The sequence below is a fragment of the Poecilia reticulata genome, chromosome 2 (genome assembly GCF_904066995.2).
Source record: "Poecilia reticulata chromosome 2, P_reticulata-male-v2, whole genome shotgun sequence".
Taxonomy (NCBI): Eukaryota; Metazoa; Chordata; class Actinopteri; order Cyprinodontiformes; family Poeciliidae; genus Poecilia; species Poecilia reticulata.
Genome location: NC_088831.1, coordinates 36,197,121 through 36,219,674, shown reverse-complemented (window position 1 = coordinate 36,219,674; position 22,554 = coordinate 36,197,121). Strand labels below are relative to the sequence as shown.

At 37.7% G+C, this 22,554-nt stretch overlaps 1 protein-coding gene across 1 annotated transcript in view; it reads right to left on the bottom strand.

The window, feature by feature from the left end:
* Window positions 1-22,554, bottom strand: part of epha6 (eph receptor A6) — a 194,824-nt gene that overhangs the window by 97,393 nt on the left and 74,877 nt on the right. The window contains exon 4 of the mRNA XM_008403535.3: window positions 3,380-3,535. Coding sequence (XP_008401757.1) covers window positions 3,380-3,535 — 156 coding nt within the window. The remainder of the gene's footprint in view (window positions 1-3,379; window positions 3,536-22,554) is intronic.

Here is a 22,554-nt window from a genome sequence, read left to right as displayed (position 1 = left end):
GACGGGTGAGTTGTGAGAGTTTTTCGTGTCTTAATTATGGGTGTGTTTGCAGTTTAAAGGACAAAACAAAAGAATGTATAAAAGACGTAACACCTTTTGCTTAATCTGCAAGATGTTACAAGAAAGTATTACAAATTGGACGCAAAATGTCACAAAACTAACAAAAAATCTCTGCACAGAATGCAGAGGGGCTGAAAATGAAAGGTCCATCCATCCATCAACCCATTCATCCGTCTGTCCATCCTTCCATCCTCGACAGGTTGAGAGCTTACAGGGCAACACAAAGACATAAGTAGAAGAAAGGCCTCTGTTGGCTTTCACACCCAGGTTTTTCTCATTGAAAATGTATAATCTTTCAATCTGAGATCCAACAAAGGTTGGAAACCAAAGCTCAAACTTACCTAAATAACAAAACACCATGTAAACATCTCTCTGAAGAAGCCGACTAAAACCCAACGCCGTATTCACGGGTTCCACAACATTCCACATTCTTCCCAGTTCTTTCAAGTGCAGTAAAGAGTCCAAGTTATTTTACAGTACCTCCCTCACAATCGCCTTTGTTGTGGTGTTTCTTTGTGCTCCCTGGATGTAAGTGTTTGTGTGTCAGGGCAAGCATTGTGCTCTAGCAGGCAGCCAGCTGTCAACAGGGTGGAGTTAAAAGGCCTAAGGGATTTGAACACTCCCGTCCTGCCAAGCTCACTGTCTGCCAGGACAATGGGATGTTTCCCTCTCCTTCACATCCCTCCCTAATGTTCTCTCTCCACCATTGCTAAAAATCTCAGCAGACAGGAGAGCTCCTCCTACCGATCCGCCACTCCTGTCAGTGCGTCCATTCTCTCTCTTTATCTCTCCGTTCCTCCCTCGGCCATTATCTCACCTGCTCTATTCTCTCCATCAGGGAGAATCCACCCACCTACCCTCCTGCAGAGCAATCCCACTGCCATCAATCAGCCCCTATTCTCCTCTGAGGGGAAGATTGGTATCAGCGCCCTCCTTCCTTCCCCTCTTCACACTGTCTACTCCATCCAGTCCTTACGCATTTCCCCCGCCTTTATCTTTCCTCTTGTGACATCTTCGCTTTCTTCCTCCCTGCCTTTGTCTTCCTCTCACTCTTTAATCTACTTTTTCTTCTGTCTTTTGACTTTACAGTCAGGTAAATAGTTTATGAACTGACTTTTTAACCTCTAATTAAAATGCATTCTGCGAGTAAACAAGAGCTCACCGGTTGCAATAGTAGATATGCTACACAAGCGCAGTCTGAGCTCCGTTTAGTTTGTGTGGTTGTCAAAACCCCCAAAAGGCTTTTCAGACTCTCAGTGTTTGTACTTGGAGCAAAAAGTGGCCTTGAAGACTTGGGAGTTCGCCTGAGGAAGAATAGCTGTTGACAAGCCATAAACAAGATACTTAATTACAACCCTGCACACTAAGCTGGGTTTGAAGTTCTTTGAAGTGAGCATTGGGTTCACTTATTCAGATTGTTTTTATATGCTTTTCAGTCGGGGAAAAAATGTGCCTATTTTAGTTTAAAATGATGTAGATGCTGCATTAGACTCAACTCTGTGATAAATAGATATTTCTCTTCACTGACATTGAATCAAGAAAAACTTTTCTTTTCTCTTCATATTTTTCACAAAGTCAGATGTTTTAAAGTCTTTCTGATTCAAATTAATTCACAGCAAATTTTGTCTTTATGTGCTTTGTAAAAAAAAAAAACCATCAGGTTATTTTTTAAAAACATACATTCAGTTAAATCATATGGACAAATTTAAAAGTCAAACGCAGAGGACCAACACCGGCAGATGACACGACTCGTCATCACGGGCTGTGAAAACCAGACGTAAAGCAACATGGAGACTGCGCCTTTCCGCTCTTCCACCAAACTCTGGGACCACTTACCAAATTAGGTCCAAACTTTTCTTTCACCCGAAGAGAGGACTTTGAACTAGAGAGCAACAGTCCACTTCTTTTTAGCGCAGGAAGGACGGGTCATTATCTCTGGCTGAGGAATAGCCTGACATCAATAATGAGACGTTTGTAGGATTGGTCTGTGGGTACTGACTCCTGAAGCTTCTCCAAATCCATGAATGAATTTTACTGGTGTACTTTTTTCCCAGTTATATGACCACAATATTAAAATGCATTCTTAATTGGCGTTATGTAACATTTTAATTTTCTGAGACTTTGTGTTTTCATCACCTGCAAGCCATAATAATCACATTATTAAGAAAAAAATGCAACATTTCGGTAAAAAGTTTGCAACAGGAAGATCAACTTTTCAACAACTTTTAACACATGCCACTTTAAATTTACTGCCAATGTTACAAGAATGGTTGTGGACTGCAGGCAGTTATTGGTCTTAATGTTGCTAAAGTTTGGGATTAAACTAAAAGATTCTGTCTCTGGCTTCAAAGAATCTAATCTACTCTGAACTGGATAATTCTACATTGATCTCACAATCTTATCTTTCCATACTGTGAAATGTGTATGTTATTTGCATAAACTATTGCTGACAACTCATTTCATAAACCCAATATTATGCATTATCATGAATAGTCCCCTGAGCTGGACGCATCACTACCCACCTAGTGATTAGCATTTTTCTTGCCAGCAGTGCAACTTACAGAGTACTGTAAACTAAAAGCATCTCCATAGTGTCGTTGCGTTGTCTTGCCATGAAAGACAAATGCGCTCTTCCACCCCGGAGAGCTCTCAGACGTGGCCTCCGTCTATCTCGGCGACAGCCAAATGGCTTTTTAATTAAAGGAGAATTAGTCCGGTTAAACTGTAATTTAATGCAAATATGAAGTCGTAATGACAGTCAGTGAATCAACGATGAAGACAAGGCAGCTGAACAAAAGCCATGTAATTCATCCAGAGACTCTCTAATGTTCGGCTTCACACCAGATAAGTCCGAAAGACGAGGCTGGATTTATGGCCCGGGCAAATTCAGGCGAAATCCACAAGCTCCTAAGACAAAGTAATAAACCTTTCCAGAATGTCAGACACACAGAAAGATTGAAATACTTAGAATGAGTTTACACTGGAATAATTAAAGCTTAATCAGTCAAAAATACATAATGACATTTTCTATCTCCGACAGTGCTGCAGATTCCTAATTCTACTTTGTAAATCTTCTGGGATGATTCCCCTCATCATTTCCCTTGCTGTAAACCAATCAAAGATTACCTAAGGTGCTTATCTTACCGAGATAAGCAGTAAGGAAATCCTTATAGGCAAATTGTCAGGCTTCCTTTTTAGGGAATAGAAATGTCCTTTAATGCACCACAGAGGGAAAAATTCAGGCGTAACGGCAGCATCAGATATATAAGTTCACACAAAAAGTTCTAAAAAATACATAGAGAAAATAAGCCAGGCTTACGTGTGCATGCCATCGTTGATGGATCTTTCTCAGCTCTGAAGAAGCCTTTTTCGCAGCGGCAGATGGAGGCTCCTTCTCCATAGCTGAAACTGTGTGGAGGACACTTTGAACACTTGATGTTTCCTGCATACGCCTTGTAGAACCCAGGATGGCATGCTACGCAGAACAAAGAGACAACAGGATGCGATGTGAGTCTGTGGGTACACCATGTCACGGATGTTTAGTAAAGAGGCCGAGCACAACCAGAGGACCTGGTGAAAGTATCCACACCAATAGAAATGTCTCGTTTTGTCAGGTTATAAACACAAACAAGCGACACAAGGCAGGAGACATTTGTGAAGTTGTATAGAGTAGCATACAATGTTTTCTAATGTCTTTATGCATGACAACCTGGAACATTTAGTATGCATTTGTATTCAGCCCCCTTCACCAGGGCAACCAATTGCTTCCATAAGAGACATAATTAGAGGCCACCTGTGTTTAATTAAGTCTAAGTATAAATACAGCTGGCTCTAATGGAAGCTTTGCAAGAAGAAAGCTCGTGTTAAAACAAAGTTTCTACAATTCTTGTAGGGCTCACAGCAAACATGCAGAAGAACTACCTCTGGTCAGATGAGACTGAAGCTAAACCTTTTGCTAAAATTTATGTACATCAACCTGAACAAACCATCTCTGCAATTTAAAATTTAAAGATGCCTTTGGGATGCTTTTAATCTGCAGGAGACGATGGAAGATAGTTTTAACTAAGCACAAAACAATGCTGGAATAATAGCAAGTATGGAGTTAATTTGTATTTAGAAACCTTTCTTCTGACTCCCTTGAATAAAATTCAGTGCAACTAATTGCTTTCAGAATTTGCAGCCTACTTTTCGAGGGGATCGTTTCTTGGCACTTAAACCTCATGTGGGGGAGTATAGGAAGATACAAAGGGACACGCTTCCACGTCTGCAACTTTCAGAGTATTTACAGAGAGGTGAAAGGATTCGTTTCCTGATTTGGATTCCATTTTGTTTTCACGCTCATTAAAAAGGGAAAGAAGTGTTAACCCCATTGATAATAACTGTCAAAGTTTTCTTTGCCCAATTTATATTTACTGTTGGCATGTAATTCTCAGTGAATAATCGGATCCCTGGAAAATGTCGTAACAAAGAACCTCTGAGTTCACCAACAGCGAGCTTCAAGAAACCTGGCCACAGGTTGTAATGTGTATGTGCACATTAATTATGATACTCTGTACAGTAGCTCATGATGAGCTGTATCCATTTGTGTAATTGAATCCTCAAACCAAACCACACAAAAAGAACATACAAAAGAGAAAAAAAATGGCACTAAAACAGAACCTCCAAGCTACTCATCTATAGTACACAGCAGGTACTTCCAAAAAACTAACTACCACAAACATATACATTGGACAAGATTAAATTGACCTAGCACAGGTTTATTGATTTTATAAAAAAAACATTCACTGTGAGACATGGCGGTGGCAGCATGATGTTTGGGGAATGTTTTGTTTCAGCAAACTGAATGACCTTAGAATATTTTGATAAATAATTGGCAATAATTGCAGTATATAGATTTGTAGGTGTGATAGAAACATGCCACAAGAGTTTAAAATGTAATTTAATAAAAATGTCATTCTAGAAATTATTGACATGGTGTCTAATTTTCAGTTTTTGGTTTTTGGTAGCAAGCAAGGTTTTGGTAGCACTTGCTTATGATGAGCACGAAATAGAAGAAACGAGAAACATATTTTGTTTTTGGTAATTTAAGAACTATCATAAAAAAAATATCTTTTGCTGTGACTCTTAATTCATATTTACATGACATGCAGTGGTAGTTTTCTATGTCACTTTTCCTTTTGCATCCCAAAAATAGTTAGTCGCGTTCCTCTGACAATAACACATTCTTTAATATTTTTTCTCCCTCCTACATGGTTTGTAACACAGTTTAAATGGTGTTTTGAGACTTACGTTGAGGAACGGCTTTTATTTTGGTCTCCATCACATCAAAACCAAACCACATGCATGTGGAGTGGATAACAGTTTCTATAAACAAATTATTACACCAGATTTGTTAATATCTCCAAAGTTGCCATTGCCCTGTTGGTTGCTTCTCTGATTAATGCTTTTTGCCCATCATTTTAGTTGAGGTGGAAAGGCATGAGCTCCCTAGTTTATTTAAAGCTTGGGACATTTTTAATGACAGATTCCTGATTTTAAATGTCTCTACAACTTTTATGTCCGACCTGTGCATTGATGGGTTTTTTCCACAAACACAAAATGTCTTTCTTCTGTTAACTGTAGAAAACAATGAAAAAAGTTTACACTGTTCAGTTATTTTTTTTTCTCAATTTTACCATAGCTGGGTTTCAAGCCTCCTTTGTTCCTGAGTAGAATAAATGGGGAACAAAGAAAATGTCAGGTAGATTAATATTTTAGCAAGTATAACAATGAACAAAAAAGATGAGAATGTGAATCAGATGAGAAAATAAGCTTACAAATGATTCCCAGATAAAAGTGTGTTTCAATCCAAATTCTTTCTTCCTCCTAAGCTTCCAACACACCTACAGTATCTTATTGTCTATGCTGGTGACAGGTATTAGCAGAAATAAAGGCTATTTTTTGGAACATCAAGCCTCGTCACGTTTTTAAAGTACATGAGATCCTTTAGATGTGCCTCTGTTTTGTATAGTGCAAGTGTAGTTTAAAAGGTGTAGAATTCACAATGTTCTACTGCATCTTATATTGAGTGATCAACTGACTGCTGAACATGGATATGCAAGGTTTTATGAATCCCCCAAGTGTTTAAATAGCATTTTTTCCTAAATCAGTAGGTCACACCGCTATCAGTTAAGTTGCTGTAAGCATTCTGCATGCCGAGTTGATTGAGACAGGAAGCTGCGAACTCCTGGAGTACTGCAACATGAGATTTACTTTTGAGGAAGAACATAGATAAACTCTGTAGCAGTGATTCACAAGTGGGATGTCCTGGAGGGCCCATGCCATGCTATTTTTTGACATATGGTAGCCTGACTTTATACAGTATCTGATGCACAGGAAGGCCACAGTGTGGCATTACTTACTAAAGCTAGTGCACCTTCATTTAACAATGAAATGCAAAGCAGATTCACAATAGCACAATGGGGGTGTAAGGAATGCCAGAGAAATGCTTGTAAAGCAATAAATTATTGTTCCTAACAGAAGCAATTGCTTAAACTATCATGTTTCTGTAAGGAGTTGTTTTAGTCCTTGCTACACATTTTTTTAAACCATCAAAATAAATGTATTCCTATTCAAAGATTGTCAAACGGAATTGCAACTGGAATTTTTTTCTTTTTATTTAATTCTTTGTAATCCAATAAAAAAAATAGTGTAGCTCTTTATTCAATAACATACTGGCATTTCTACTGGCACATTTAAGAAGATAGATAAACTGAAAAATGCTTACAAGAAGTTTTATAATATTACATTTCATTGTTCATTAAATGCTATTGTTTTTTTAAGTGACCAGCCTACAAAATACTTTTCTTCAAATGCTCCTTGTTCACATTCCTATTGCTGTTTTTTCACTAACAAGAATAATTGAATTTGGTAACACAAACGCCGCTGTTTGAAGGGAACCACCTTGAAGCAACAAGAGGCTTTGTGTTTCTCCACTGCTAACTGCAACAAATGGAGCGGTGAGGAGGGAAAGGAAGAGCCTGAAACCAAGGCTTGAACTGATCAAATAAGAGCAATTAGGACACAGTCAGAAAGGATAACACTGAAACAGACACACACACGTACAGGGGACAGGAGAAAGTAAGCTGCAGATGCCAATTATAAGGCTTTTTAAGATGTTAGAGTACAGGATTGCTTCCATACTGGTCATCACTTCCTCAGTTGGATGTGGGCAAGCATGCATGGTGTGCAGCACACCAACACACCCACAGCCAATCTGTATTAGTATGATAAGTGACATCCCCCACGGCGTATCAAGGCTGCCTCCATCATTAACCTCTGATACCAACATGTCCTTGAGTCAAAAACCGTCAGTCAACTCCCACACCCCAGCAGACCCCGTTTTAGACTCTGTCAACCTAATGATGCCTCTGCCTGACCTTCGCTGTGAACCGAGGGGATGCTCCTTTTTTGAACCACCGTGTCCTGCTGCAATCTGTCTAGATGAGCTTTGCAGCAAGGCCACAGCGATGCTGCACAGTGGGTGACCATGCGTCATCTGAGCTGGAGCACAAAGTGGGGTTCACACACGCGCCTTTATTGAACCACCAGAAACACTTACACCTGTGGAAGAAGAACTGTGACAAACGGCAAACTGAACTCAAGTGGACAGTGTGTTGAATGTGCATGAAGCCTGGAGCTGGAAAAATAGATGGCTGATCTGATCATCAAATGTTGATTTGGATCCATCAGTGAGATTTTACTCAACAAACAGGCAACAACCTGCTTTGTTGACTTTATGAGAGGATTAGTTACCATTATACTCCAATATTTTCCAGTTGAGCATAAAATATCTTTTGTTTCGTAATAAATTACCAATGTTAAAGTGAAGTATATGAATAAGAACCAAATTAAAAAATTGACAGAGTGAAGCAAATATGTTTGTTAATTACTTAGAAAAAGGTTTTATTAGCTTAAATGTTGCACAATTTTGTTTAGCAGAACATTGAAACTTACTTTGCGTTTTTTTTTAAAAGCATAATTTAGATGCAAAGGGAGTAAGTAAATTAGCAATAATCTTTCACAGTGCACTAAACCTTTATGGCCTGTAATGAACTGCAATTCAATTAAAAACACAGAAAGAAACAAGCGAAGTTTTGACTGAGACATCCCTAGAGAGGTTAACTCTATTGTAGACTTTAAACAGTTCTAAAAACCCAATAAAAATAGAACAAAAACAAGATGTCTGAGTTTAATATTCCAGTGTTAACATGAAAAGACAACTGGAATGGTTTATTATCTCAAAATAAAACCAGACAGCTGTCCAACACCAGCAGAAATGTGCTGATGCCAATAAACATGACAGTTAAAAAGGCTTTAGGGCATTGCAGAACAAATCAAAGTATTCAAAAATACTTGTCAAGAAGTTTCATTGTTACAAAACTGAGGCTTCTGGGATTTGCCAAAACTAATATGCTCAAGTTGTTGAAGATTGTGGAACAAAAAGTTCTTGATGCTGACTTAGAGCAATAGAGGAAGGTGAAGTGAAACAGGAGCTGCATATTGAAACAAAAACAGTGATTCATGGGCGAGTCCCAACGAGGCCCCAACTTTGAAAAGAAAATAACAAAAAAGGTTACAATAATGACCCTAAAACTCAGAAAGATTGACAGACAGGTTGAGACTGACAGACCTTACCCAAAACATTCAACTAAACAGAAGTATAAAAAACTGTTCACTGACTGCAGCAATATGAACATGAACACATCATTCCCAAAGGTAAACAAAAAAATAGTTTCTTGTTCCTGTAACTTGTCTATGGTACAATTTATCTACATTTTTAAATTTATCCACCCCCTAAAGTACTTTTAAAGATTTACCAACCCAAATTATCTACTTTTGTCTCTCATAAATACTGGTCACCTGTATGTGAAAATGTATGCAAGGAAATCAACTTATTCATGAGCCTCTATATGAAAATAAACATTTTTATCTTTAAACTTACATACATTACAGACAATCATTGTTGACATGTTTAAATGACAGTTGATCTTATATTGTGTTCACCTTCTTGACAACAGCCAGTAGCAACAGATCAGGTTACACAGGCATATGCCATACACCTTAGAGGAAAATTAACCAGAGCCGAGCAGGATGTGAAAATTGTATGGTGACCCTCTGGCCTTTGAGTGTTTGATGTAATTCTAGACCTTTAACTCAAGGTTAATGAGATCTGGAAGTCACCCAGAACATCTCCAAGCCCAAGGCTCAGAGCACCGGACAGTGCCCTGAGACACAAAGGTAGCAGATTGGTTGAAAAGGTCTCTACTCCATAATCACTGGACCTGAACAACACCAGAGAAACTGGCAGGCATATCATATATGAGCAGCAGACCTGTCTGCCTGCCCCTGCCTGTCTAACTGTATGTCTCAACAAGACCTGCAATCCATATCAATGTGTAGTTTCTCTGTTCATCTCCTTAAATACGGCCAACAAATACGTCCTTTGAACAAGAAGAAGTAGTGCACAGCTCTGAACTAACGGAGCATAAAGGACGTGTTACTCAAAGGTGTTTTAAGTAGGAAGAAAGGGAGTTAGAGGTGAGGTGCTGTACATTATGCACAGCAGAGAATTCAAGAATTGGTGTAAAAATTGGTCCTTTTTTGGAACATGCCGTGTCTTAACTATACATACTTATGCTATAAATAGTAGAAAAGACAAAAAAATTGCACTTGTAAATACATAAGTCGTATATTTGCCGTCTGTGCAATTGTTATACTTCAGGTTAAATAAGTTAGTGGTTCGATCAACCAATACTCAGGGTCACAAGCATCTTTCACTTATGTTGTGGGTCAGTAGATAAAAGTTTGAGAATCGCTGTCATTTGTACGTTCATGAATGCTATTAAAACTTTAGTTACACATTCTGCTTCTAGTGTATAAAATGCAAAAAAGTGTATTAATGTGACTTCCAATAGTGGCAAGCTGCTGCAGATTACATGGTAAAAAAAAATTCTGTAAAATTAGCATTACAACTTAAAAATCCCCAAAATAACGGAAATATGTGACGTTTAGTCTATAAAATCTCATTTCATTCCAGTCTACACAGTTGGTCTGTCTGGACTGATGAAAATTCATTCATCATGTCATGATGAATGAAACTCAAGAGTAAAATAGCATATATATTCTCTTAAAATATCTGCATTTAATACATTTATATTTACATCATTCCACTCAACATTTTCTCAGATATAGGCAGGATGCACTTTGAGCCTTTTTTGGTATGCAGCAGATGATGGTGGGTTCCTCTCCTGGCAGTCGCAGCGAAGAAGAACAATTCCAAGAGGAGCACAATTCTGCAGCATTTACTTGCAGATCCACATCAACAAATGTTGCAGAATAGTTCAGCTCTTGAAATCAAAGGCAGTGTGGTGAGGAGGCGATGCAGAGGATGAGAGATCATTGCAGAGATGGTGGCGTTACAAGCGAGATGCAGCCTGAAACTTAGTGAGCATGTGAGAGAAAACAAAATGGAAGAAATGCTCTATTTTTACTTTCATTCCAACACAAATATTACCGTCCTCAGAGCTCCCTTTTGAAATCTATAAAGCAATCCAAGTAAAGTCTTTATTGCTTTTTGCCTCTGCTGACACGGTGTGTGTTTTACTCACACATACTGCGTCTGTGGCATGGTGAAATAGTAACCCCCCCATCTTTCTCTGTACCAATCACAATTCCGTTCTCTTTCCTCATGTGACATGCATTCATGTCCACTTCCAAACAATACAAGACCGACTGCCAGGAGCAGGGGCAGCCACTGACATAAATAAATATAACACGTACATCTGTGCTTTCACATTCATTTGCATTGCTTCTAGTTGTAATGCATTATGCACCACCTACTGACACTAGAGATGATGAAAAGTAACACATCCTTTTAAGCTCTGCTTAAAAAAGCAGCAGCAACGGCACTCTCAGATCTAAGTTTAATAGTTTCACATGTAATTAGAAAAAAAACACACTCTCAAACACTTCAAAATGAAATAGCAATCCTCTCCTCTGCCTTCCCGTCCATTTCTCCTGCTCATCACACTTCCACACTCTCTTCATTAGCTGAATCAAGGAGTCCTATCTCTGATTTGCACTTGAGCATTAGTAGGCCTTTCTAACACACCTCTGCTGAAGTGATGAGTGGTTGGTGATGCGGGAAAAGCAGCCTTCAGAGTGATAGCTTCAGCAAGGTATTTATATCTATATCAGAAGCTACAAAATGTGTGACTTTTTCCCCCCTTCCTTGTTAAATCATAAGATAAATATCGTTATCAGCACTGTAGCATCATTAATCAGCATCAGACATTATCACTAGCTTGTCATTTGTTCACTGCAGTAAATATTCAGTATTTCACTTGCGCAAAGGTTATGTTGTCAATCTGTCACATATAAATGTCTACACTTTGTGGCTCCATGCAGGGTAGTTTTGTGAAATGTCTCCATTTAATGGTCATAAAGCTTTCTTTGGGTTGCTGGTGAGAAGCAGGGTGTTCTGTTGCCACCGGACAAACATACTACTCAAAATGTGCGAACTATGCTTACAATCATGCCAGGAAGAAAACTTTAAATTATTGTTAGAAATTATGCCAAAAACATGGTGAAACACTGAAACATAATTATGACTTAAAGGGGCAGTATTGTGTAAAATCGACTTTCTTGAGCTTTACATCATACTATAATGTTATCCCCTCGTCAAAAACATGCCTGGAGTGTTGCCGTGATTCTTTCATGCATGTTTGAGGAATCCTTTTATCTCCATTACAACCAGTCAGCTGTGAAAAAAGCCTGCGTGAACCTAGCAGCCCTCCCTATGACTTCCCCAGTCAGCTCCTTCAGACTAGCCAGCAGCAATTAGCAAATACCTGGTGGAACTGAGCATCTGATTAGCTCATTATACGAGCTATTTCTCACCTTAGAAAAAATGATTTTAGATGGTTAATAGAGAAGTGATGTTGTGATGATTTCCTGTTGGAAAGACAAGAGTTTCTTAAAGAGACAGAGGCCCAATTTCAAGATATTAAATTACAAAGTAAAACATTTTTTAAGTTATAATTTTATTTTCTGTTTTATCGCTTATCTACCTGTGATGTGGTGATTGTTGTGAAGCACTTTGGCTGTAAATTTGCTATGTAAATTAACTTTGACTTGACTTGCTATTTATTATATACAGCATTTTTTTTAAAAACTGGAGGTAACAGTTACTTGACTGTGCTATAAAATGCCAAGATGTGGCTGGAAAACACATAATATTGCCGTTTAAGCTATGACCAACAAAAGCATTTGGTTGAGAGTGAATTAATACACTCCATCTAAGAAAGTCCCCCCCTTACAAATTTCTTTTATTTTGCTTTTTGTCAAATGTAAAAGAAATATAAATAACCAGAGTAAAAACTAAATAAAGTGAGATCAACTATTTAAACTTTGTGGAAATATCATTCCTGCTGGAGCAGGGAGACGACTCCCCTTAAAGAAAGAACAGTCGATCAACACCAAGTAGGAAATCAAACCTTCAGGAAAAGACAGAATTATTCAGGAGGAGACAGAAGCAACTTCAAGTCACGATTAGAGACAGGAAGGAGGTGTACAGGAAGAAGATGGAAAGCACGGTCCAGCAAACAACAATATAAGAGATGTGTGCTCAGGGATGAACAGGCTTCAAGCTGATCGCATAGATGAAAGTCTAGACGGAGCAAATGAACTGAACACATTCTTTTACTGGTTCACTTCAAGAAAAACCTGGGCACTTCAACCTCAACCTGTGCACAGCAGCTCTGTTGCTGTGCGCTAAAGAAGTTCTGCAGCACTTCTTTAGCCTCTGCCTGACCCAGTAGAAGGTTCCGGCCTGGTGAAAGACATCCTACATTTTTCCAGATAGCTCACTCATCAGTCCTTTATGCCTGTAGACATTTTATCCCGACATTATGAAGGTTCTGCAGATTTGAAGCTGAAGACGCCATCAGACACCTGCTTCAAAAAACTCAAAACTGTTCTCTGATTTCTCCAGTGTATTTAACACATTTCAGCCTGATCTGCTCTGCCAGAAACTCCAGAAGACACAGGCGGAGGTCTCAACAATCGCCTGAACCAATGACTACCTGACAATTAGATCATAGCTTGTGAGACTGGTGAACCGCTTTATGTCCTGGTGTAAGAACAATCCTCTCATCTTAAATGTGAACAAAAAAGGAGGTAAAAGATATTGCAATAAGTCAAACACTACATTGTGAGGAGTACAAATTCCTTGATGTTCATCTGTTGCAAAAATTTTGCACATCTTGTATAAATCAGTTGTGTGGGGACGGCAGTGGCTTAGGAGGGGCTCATCTTGTAACTGGTTATAGTTCAAACACCCATTCTGTTTGGCTTAAGTCAAGTCCAGTTTATGTGTACAGCACATTTCAGCAGCAAGGCGGTTCAAGGTGCTTTACATAATAAAAGCACAAAAATCACAAAGCTATAAAGAAAACACCATGCGGTCAACAAGCATTACATTTTGATGAGAGCCAACAACAAAATCATCAAATATGTTGGTCTGTTTTTTTTTTTATTACACAGCTTTTTTATTATACGGCTCAAAAGCAATTCTTAAGATTTTATTCTTGATTTAATGGAACTCAGTGTTTCAGCTGTTTTACAGTTTTCTGGAAGTTTGTTCCAGATTTGTGGTGCATAGAAGCTGAATGCTGATTCTTAGTCACTTTGTCGCTGCGTACTTGGGCAAGGCACTTCACCCAGTGTGGCAGCTGGTAGTGGTAAGAGCGCTCGGCGGGACCGATTGAATCATAGCTTTGGCTACAATACACTGGTATAATTGTATAGCATGCCATCATCAGCGTGTGAATGTGTGTGTAAATATTCTTTTTATAGACTTATTTATTGTTAATGCACACTTATATTCCTCCAATCTTCCTATTTTGAAAAAATTGGAAGTTCTTGATTTACTTCTCAAGCTCATCAGTCCAGAGTCAACTAAAGATATTTACCGTTTCTATTGATCCAAAAATCTATTCTCGCAATTTGAGAACTTATTTTCAAGTTAATTCAAGTTTAATTTCAAGTATAAACTCAGATTTTTAGCTTGAACTTTCAGATAAAAAGAGAAAGGAAGCCTCCATAAAAGATAAAGAACAAATTTACAACCTGACATTGAACTGAAGATGAAAACACACAGAGGAGGGAGTAAGAGCCAGACTGTCTAACCGGCGCTAGATGGGAGAATTCAAGGGTGAACGTTTCTTACTCTGTATCAGTGACATTATCAGAGGCACGGATCTTTTTATGAACTTTACAGAGCCCAGCCTCACTGATCCCTTTACAGCAGTGTTTATGGCAGCACAGACAGAGCACTGGGCAGAATGGACTAACAGAGTAGTAAACCTCTCAAAATCCATCAGTTAACTCAAATTGAGAGCCCGCTTTGTCTCTAAATCTTACTTTAGAGACAAAATGCAACCTATAACTGGCTTAAGAGTGGACAGTAAAGATTTGTTTATGTAGTCTGAGCTGGACTGCTGAGACAATCCTCTGACTGGCTCAAAGATAGTGCTGGCTATCTGCAAGGAAATCTCCAACATTTAGAAACAGCAGTAAATCTTTGCCAGAGGTGGTTGTTGTTTTATGGGCCTTACGAGCATTTACCAGAGAAAAATATAGTTAGTGGAGCAACAAGTAAAACAATAAGCATGTTGCTCATGATGATGTTTTTTTTTTAAACACTGTGGACAGGAGGAAAGAAATCTTATTATAATGCATAGCAGAATATGCAAAACAAAAGTTGAAGCTACAGCTCTGGAAAATATTAAGAGACCACTAAAAATGATCACTTTCTCAGATTTTACCTTTTATATGGATACGTTTAAGTAAAATGAACTTTGTTCTATAATTCTATGAACTACTGACAATTTAAAGCAAAAATTTAGTATTTATTTACATAAAATGAGAAATGGTGAAAATAACGAAAAGCTTGCAGTGCTTTCAGACCTCAAATAATGCAAAGAAAGCAAGTTCATATTCAGGAAGAGTTCAGAATCAATATTTGGTGGAATAACCAGGAGGTTTTCAATGGGGTCCAGTGCAGTGGGTTGCTAAATTTTTTTCAGAGCTGCATATTCTTGCAGCTCTGAAAAAAGGTTGGTTCCAAAACAAAATTCCTTAAGGCTTAAGGATAAGAATGTCCAATTATTGCAATAAAAAAAAGTCTGAAAATGTGTCAAAATTGAAAAGTAGTATTTCTTTCAAAGCTTTATTTAATTCTAAACTGACTTTGTTTCTTAGAAAGAAAGCAGCTGAACCTTTTATTTTTTCAATTGTCAGATTGTCTTGAATTATAACAGATACATAAACATCTAACGCAAGGAAAATATAATTTTCTATGGTGAGAGCTAGTATGAAATGTTAGAAAAGCTTTGCAATCACGATTGTAAAAATGATAAAATTATGCAGCATTTGTGATATTTCTTTTATTTTCTCATGTTCTAACCACAATCAGTTTATCAGCCCATCCATTCTAACTTGCTTATCTGTCCAAGCCAAAGAAAATAATTCCCACAGAATGATGCTGCCACTATCACGGTTCACAAATAGTGCAACACATTTAGACAAAAATGTTACCTTCAGTTTCTTTACATTCTTCTAATGTAAAGAATGTAAAGATCTGACAAGTTCACAACTTGTCAGATTGATTCTAATGTAAAGAATGTAAAGATCTGACAAGTTCACAACAGTTGTAGCTTCTCCACAAATGCCATCTTGGCTGGTTTTGTGGGTTTGCCATTCTGCTTTTTGTTTCATTTTTTGATGAAAAATTGAGCAGTGCTCACTGATATCTGAAAAGCTTTGGATTTGTTTTACAGCCTCACCCTGATTTAAACCTCTCCACAACTTTATTGCTGATCTAGTCTGTTCCTTGCTCTTGCAGTGGAGAGTTGAAATTAATTTAGTGAAATAGGCTAATATTCTATCTTAGCTACAGTGGTATATAGCAGCATTTCGCCTTAGATTTAAAATCTGACCTTTAATAGGTTCTTCACATCTGAAGTTATGAGCATATCAGCTTTTTATCTCATCCATATCCTCTGACCCATCTGCTTGTTGCTGTTTTAGTGTCTCTACACAGATTAGACAGAAGGTGTTGTGATTGGTCGAGTGTGATTTATGTTTTTTTTATCTACAAATATGAGGGAAAGCTGTTTCTTATTGTTGTAATTATTACTTGTGCTTATGTGGACTCTCTAATTTGCTATTTACTCTTCATGATGTTTCTTCGTTACTAATGTTTTCTCACTGTAGTCAGCCTTCATAAAGTAACTGTTTTCATATGAGAGTAAATTACACAGAAATTGACTAATTACTAATTAGGAGACCTTATAAGGAAATTGGTGGATGGTATTTCAAATTTCAGGACTTATTGGCAATGCAGTTTGAGAACCACACATCCGCTTACTTTCACTTCACAATGGTTCAATACCTCGTGGCGTCTGTCAATTACAGATTGCAAACGTGAGAAAATGTAAAATTGTTAAGAGGGTGTGAATACTTCTGCAAGATAGAGTGTATTCATAAAATGAAATAACTGCTTTTTTTGATTTTCAGCAATTGACGAGTCAAAGTATCAATTCAACATTTCATTATTAGGCATCATCAGCATTTTATTTATTTTATGACATTTAGACTTTAGGAGCAGAAACTCATACTAAAGTCCCGTCAAGCTATCTGTTCCCCATTATTTTATTTTTTGTGACATCGCTGCAGCTGGGCCCAGTGGAGAGGTTTGGAGTATTATTTTAGTATTTATTTGAATGTGAGTTCATTGAAAGCAGATTGTTTGAGGCTGGGTGTTTTATGATATCACTTCAAGATTGGCTTGTTATTTAATCTCACCATTTACATAACGGCAAATTGGAAATTAAAGCTGCATTTACTAAAAATTAGATTTTCCTGTACCCTTACTGACTTTGGTTTCATTCCCTCATCCTGTACAATCTTGTTTAACAATTTTCACAGTTTGATTGTATGAATCCCTCAAAGCCGTATCTCTGTCTGTTTGGAAAAGAGAAAGTGTTTATGTTTTAACACATAGAGGCTATATGTATTTATTATAAAGGTGTATGATGATTAGCGTAAAACTTTTCCCTCCCTGTGTGCCTGGCTTCCACTTGATTGATGCCGACTGTGGTTTTAACACGCTGCTAAATTGACAGCAAATCGTCTGTAGAAGAGGTCGCATTAGCATAAGCGCCTTCTTGTGGAAAATAAACACCGGCAAATGTCTTTTCAAAAAGTGTGGAAACAAAAGAGGGAGATAACGACACGGTAGTGCTTTAGAAGCATCAGGCACATAATGAAGGTGGAGCGAAATTAAACTGGCTCAGTCAACTTAAATGCCTCGGATGATTGTCGACACTTTGTTCTTCTTTAGAGAGCTCACCATTTCAGGCCAACTGAATGAAGTGGATGCATAGGAGAACATTTCTAAGATGCATCTGGAGCATGAATATACTCAATGTTTGAAAATTAAATGCCATGAGCAGACATGGAAAGCTTTCTGTTTTCCATTGGGATACGTCGTCTAAGCATCAATAGAGCCCAATAGAAAAGATAAAAATACCTTTTTATTTTTTTTGATAGTTCTTTCTACATAGGCAAAATTGGAAGTGAATTCAGTAGGAATTTTGTAATACAATTATGAGGATTGCAAATACGCAAATAGATCAACCTTTTGCACCCAAAATTACATGATGGCATAAAAAAATATAGTCAAAAAGGAGAACGGGAAAAGGAGAGTGAAGGACAAGGTGCATGAATTGCTTCTATTAAAATTTGGTCCATTTCTTGTTTCATATTCTCATACAGAACTCAAGGCAAACTGACACCAGCAAAAAAAGTTATGAATAAATAACAGAAAAGCAACAATTACTGAGCAAGAGACTATATTTGTTGGCTGTAATGGAAAGACGTCTGCAGGCCTCTCCATGACCCATTTTCTGATGAAGTCAGCAAAGAGTTATTTGCCCAACTGAGGCATTCCAGAACTGATGAATCATTCATTGATGAATCTTCATCACCTGGTAGTTAGGCAGTCACTAATGAAGGGAAAATTAAATAAAGAAAAATGAGAAAAAAATTAACCAAGTCTATCCTGTTAGCATGGTCTGTTTTGAACTCTTCTTTTCAATTTGTGCAGCAGACAAAGCAGTTATGACACGCATAGCGTGACTTAATGTTTTACAAAATTAGCCTAATTGCTTCACATTTACACTAGTGGAAAAAAAGTATGTTTAGATACACAATTACGTGGTAAGATGAGGAACAGTGTCATATAGGACTGTAGTAAAACAATAATCTCACGGTACGATACCATACACGATATTCTGCTCACAATATGATATATATTGCGATATTCAGCAAACAATACAATTCAATACACCTTCGCGATTTTCTGAAATATTCTAGAGGGACAGAGTGATTTTGGTGACATTTTGTGACTATTATAGAGTTTGTATTGAATTAATTTAACTGAAAACTGATTAAAAGCACCAACTACACAATGCCTGGCTCTGGTTGGACATGGACACAACTTAAAGTCGACAGCTGGACAAAATGAATCAAAGAAGTGGTGAGAAAACATGTTTCTTTTAATTGAAACAGTACAAACTGTAGCATACATGCATTTGTAAAGTAAATAAAGTGCACCAAGTACCCTGCTCTGAATAGTTTGATACCTTTTTAACCTCGACACTTAACATCTGAAGGAATAACTCTAAGCCTAAACACTCTTCCGGCGAAGCAAGCAGTGAGTGAGCAAGGTGACGGTTGGATGTTACAATACTTGCGGATGAATATTGATTTTTTTCTAGGAAAGAAAGTATGGATATATATCGCAAAATCGATATTACACAGCCCTAGTGTCATAGTAGTTCACAGTATACCAAGTTATATCCCAGGTAGCCAAAACACTATTAAAAAACCCCAAAACAAAACAAAAAACTGTAGTAGACATTTTAGATGTTGGTCAAAAATGTACAATCTAGTCCTATAGCTGAAACAAGTAAAGAAAAAAAAAATAGGAAAATTATTGAACCTATTCATTATAGGGTTGAATAATGGAGCTGAAATGCTTAAATTTAGATTATTCTTGCCTTATTTGATCATACTTCCTGTTCATCAAATGTTGATGATGACAATTAAGATTATATGTTTTTGTTTCAATAGATATTTTAGGTTGAATGCCAAGAAAACTAAAACTTTAAACCTTAATTAATGTGCACTGACAAAACATTCTGGACTGTCACTGTTGCACATGTAATGCATTCCTTTCAGCCTCTTACTCACTATAACAAAAACTATAAAGCTAAGCGTGTCGATGGTCTATCACTAACAAATCTCAGGATCCTGGTGTCTGCAGTTCCATGAAGGATAATTGGGATTTCAAGTCTCCTTTCCTGTTATTTAGAGGTTCCAAAGCTGAAACTAAAATAACCTTTTACCCCCCAGTGTCAGTATCTAGAAGATAATGGGAGGTTTATTTTTCATATATACATTGTTCTCCTGAGAAAGGTCAGATTGTTCAACAAAAACAAAAACTATGAAAAGAAAAAGTCACAAACACAAAAAGTAATTCCTATTCTTTGAAGCAGCAAACAATAATTCATGTCCTCTTTTTCCCCTTAAATGTAGCCGTTAAGAGACCCATAAATTTCAATCGTTTTCAGGTCATGGATAGCCTGCACCTCCTTTTAGGTCCAGTATTAAATAAACATTTTCTAACAAAGGACATGAAACACTCCAAATGCAGTAATTTGGGATGATAGAGAGGGGCTTCATGGGACTAGTGGGGAACATTTCCCAGTAATTAGGGAAGAATGAGGACAATTGGAACACAAGCTTCTTTTGTTACCGATCTGCAGACAACACAGTCTGCAGAACGACTTAAATCCAACACACATTTTCAAACTGACAAATGCTTTGTCACATTGTTTCAGATCAGTTACTCCAGCACTTAGTGCAAATCAAAACTGGTTTCATCAAGTGACAGAAACAGCAGATTGAATCTTCCCCTCTTTCAAAGTCAATGTGCCAGTCAATTGACCAAATCGTGTACAGCAACAGAGTAAGACAGAATTTGTTTCACCGCATTCAAAACATATAAGATGTTCAGCATTACACTCTTTACAGAGCATTGTTAAAGCTAACCTTATTGTATTGTTAAGTATTAAAACAGGTAGGCTGAACAACTTGCCTTTTACAGGGTTTTAGAAAGTAAAATGTAAAGAGACATTAAAGTTAAGCATGTGTAGGTGACGCTTATCTCAAAGCAAATACAAAAGAAGACTCTCACAATATCCACGATAGGTTTCCACCTTACAGCACAAATGTAAGGGGATTATCTGCACCCGCCCGTGACTTGCCACCATCAACAGTGAATAAGGGACAGGTTCCAGCACACAAAATGTGAGCCGACTTGCAGTTAAAAATGCGCTCATGCAATCAAATGTGTTCCTGAAGTGTTAATGAGAAGTAAGAGAAAGCTTCTTAAAAGATCTGCTCTGACTCAAAATAGCCTGTTGGGGAAAGACCGAAGAAAACAAGTGCTGGTGTTTGTGTGTGAGAAGAGAAAGCAAAGAGCAAGGATGGGAATCCAAATTGGATTCAATGATAATGTTGGAATTAAGTGATACATTTCCCTCTTACAGCCGGGAAGGGAGGTGGTGGAGTAAAATGTGAAAGATATACCAATGTCACCATATGTGTTTTTTCTTTATTGCCAAGAGCTGGTTTGAGTTTTTATTGAAGAGCTCTAAAAGAAATTTCTTTATTTATTTTTTTAACTTTTGCCTATTTCAATTGAGTTCAGACTTGTGGCCCATGACAGCTTTATTCATGACCATTCATTTCTATAACCGAAATCAAGTAAAAAGAGTTAAAAAAACAAAGTGAGCGACTGTTGCAAAAGAATCACTGTTTCGAATGCTGAACTTGAACAGGAATGTACAACGTCCACTCAAGACAAAAGTAATAAGAGCAAGATTTTCACAAATTAAAATTCAAGCAGAATATTTACCGTATTTTCCGCACTATAAGGAGGACCTAAAAACCTTCAATTTCCTCAAAAGCCAACAGTGCGCCTTATAATCCGGTGCGCCTTATATATGGACCAATATTGAACCACAGCAGGTCTAGCTACTACGATAAGCAGCCGCCGACTTCATTTTTGCCCGTAGAAGAAGGAGCGCGGTGCATGCTGGGATAGTTGTCAGAATGCTGGTTTGTTAATAAAGTTTGACTGACCTATCTACCTACTGAATGTCTAGAATCAGGTCGTCTGCAGGTCATTTAGCACCACGTTCTCCACCAACATGCTGTGCGTGAACGGAGAAGGGTGACCATCGTCCGGCCACGCCCCGGCCCAGTCGCAGAAGGCTCTCCTCGCTGACCGGAGTCTGACTGTTTGGTTGACATTCCCTTTAGTGCAGCTCCACCTAGTGGATGCATAATGTAACTCCAGCCTCTACTGTAGCGTCTATTCTATGTGCCTTATAATCCAGTGCACCTTATACTGAAGAAAATACGGTATATTCTACAATAAAAAAAAGTTTGTCTGACAGTATGGAGACCTGGCAAAATGACACTTTCAGAAGGGATGTGAAAGCTCTCCAGTCCACATTAATTATTTAAATTTTTAGTTACTTTTTGTCACAAAAACTAATTGGAAAGACTAAAATTCTGGGAGCATTCAGGTAGATGTAGTACTTTCTGTTCTGGTTCTGACCGGTATTGTTAATGCTATATGAAACAAAAAGATGTTCCTGGCAACAGCCCTGTCAGTAGTAAAGTCTACTTTGCACTAGCAAGCTTTGCCACTGTCTCACTTTTTTCCACATAACTACAGGATTTGCTTCATCCATCAGGGTTTAACTACTAATGCAATGGAGTAGTAACATAATGTAAAACCACTCAAAGTCAAAGTTCATCTGCAATTAGTGTACCAACAATCCCAAATTGCACTGGTTTTACAGTCTTGGGCAGTGTGGTTCCAACTGAAAGGGTTAGGGTCCATCAGACACTAAGGATCCAGAGACGTCATCATCCATATGGTATGCAGTTACTGTTTATAGGAGTTTTATGCCTGCAAAAGCTTTTTTTACTGTCAAAAACTGCTTTTAAAGCATCTTTTTTGATGCGAGAACCCTTACATTATTAAATTAATCTGATATTGGTTGTTTCTTTTTATACAGGTCAATCAGTTCTTTACTCACAGTTTGAAACATCCCTAGTTAAAACTTCAAAATTATGTCAAACTTGTTCCAACACAAAGTGACTGTGAATGATGACAATTGACATTTATTATCGAGTTTCATGCTGACTCAGGTTAATTTGTAAAGGAGCACAAAGGAGAAAAAAAATTATTCCGTAGATATTTTCTATCAAATTTTCCAACCAGCTATTCCAATAGATGAATAAAAATAC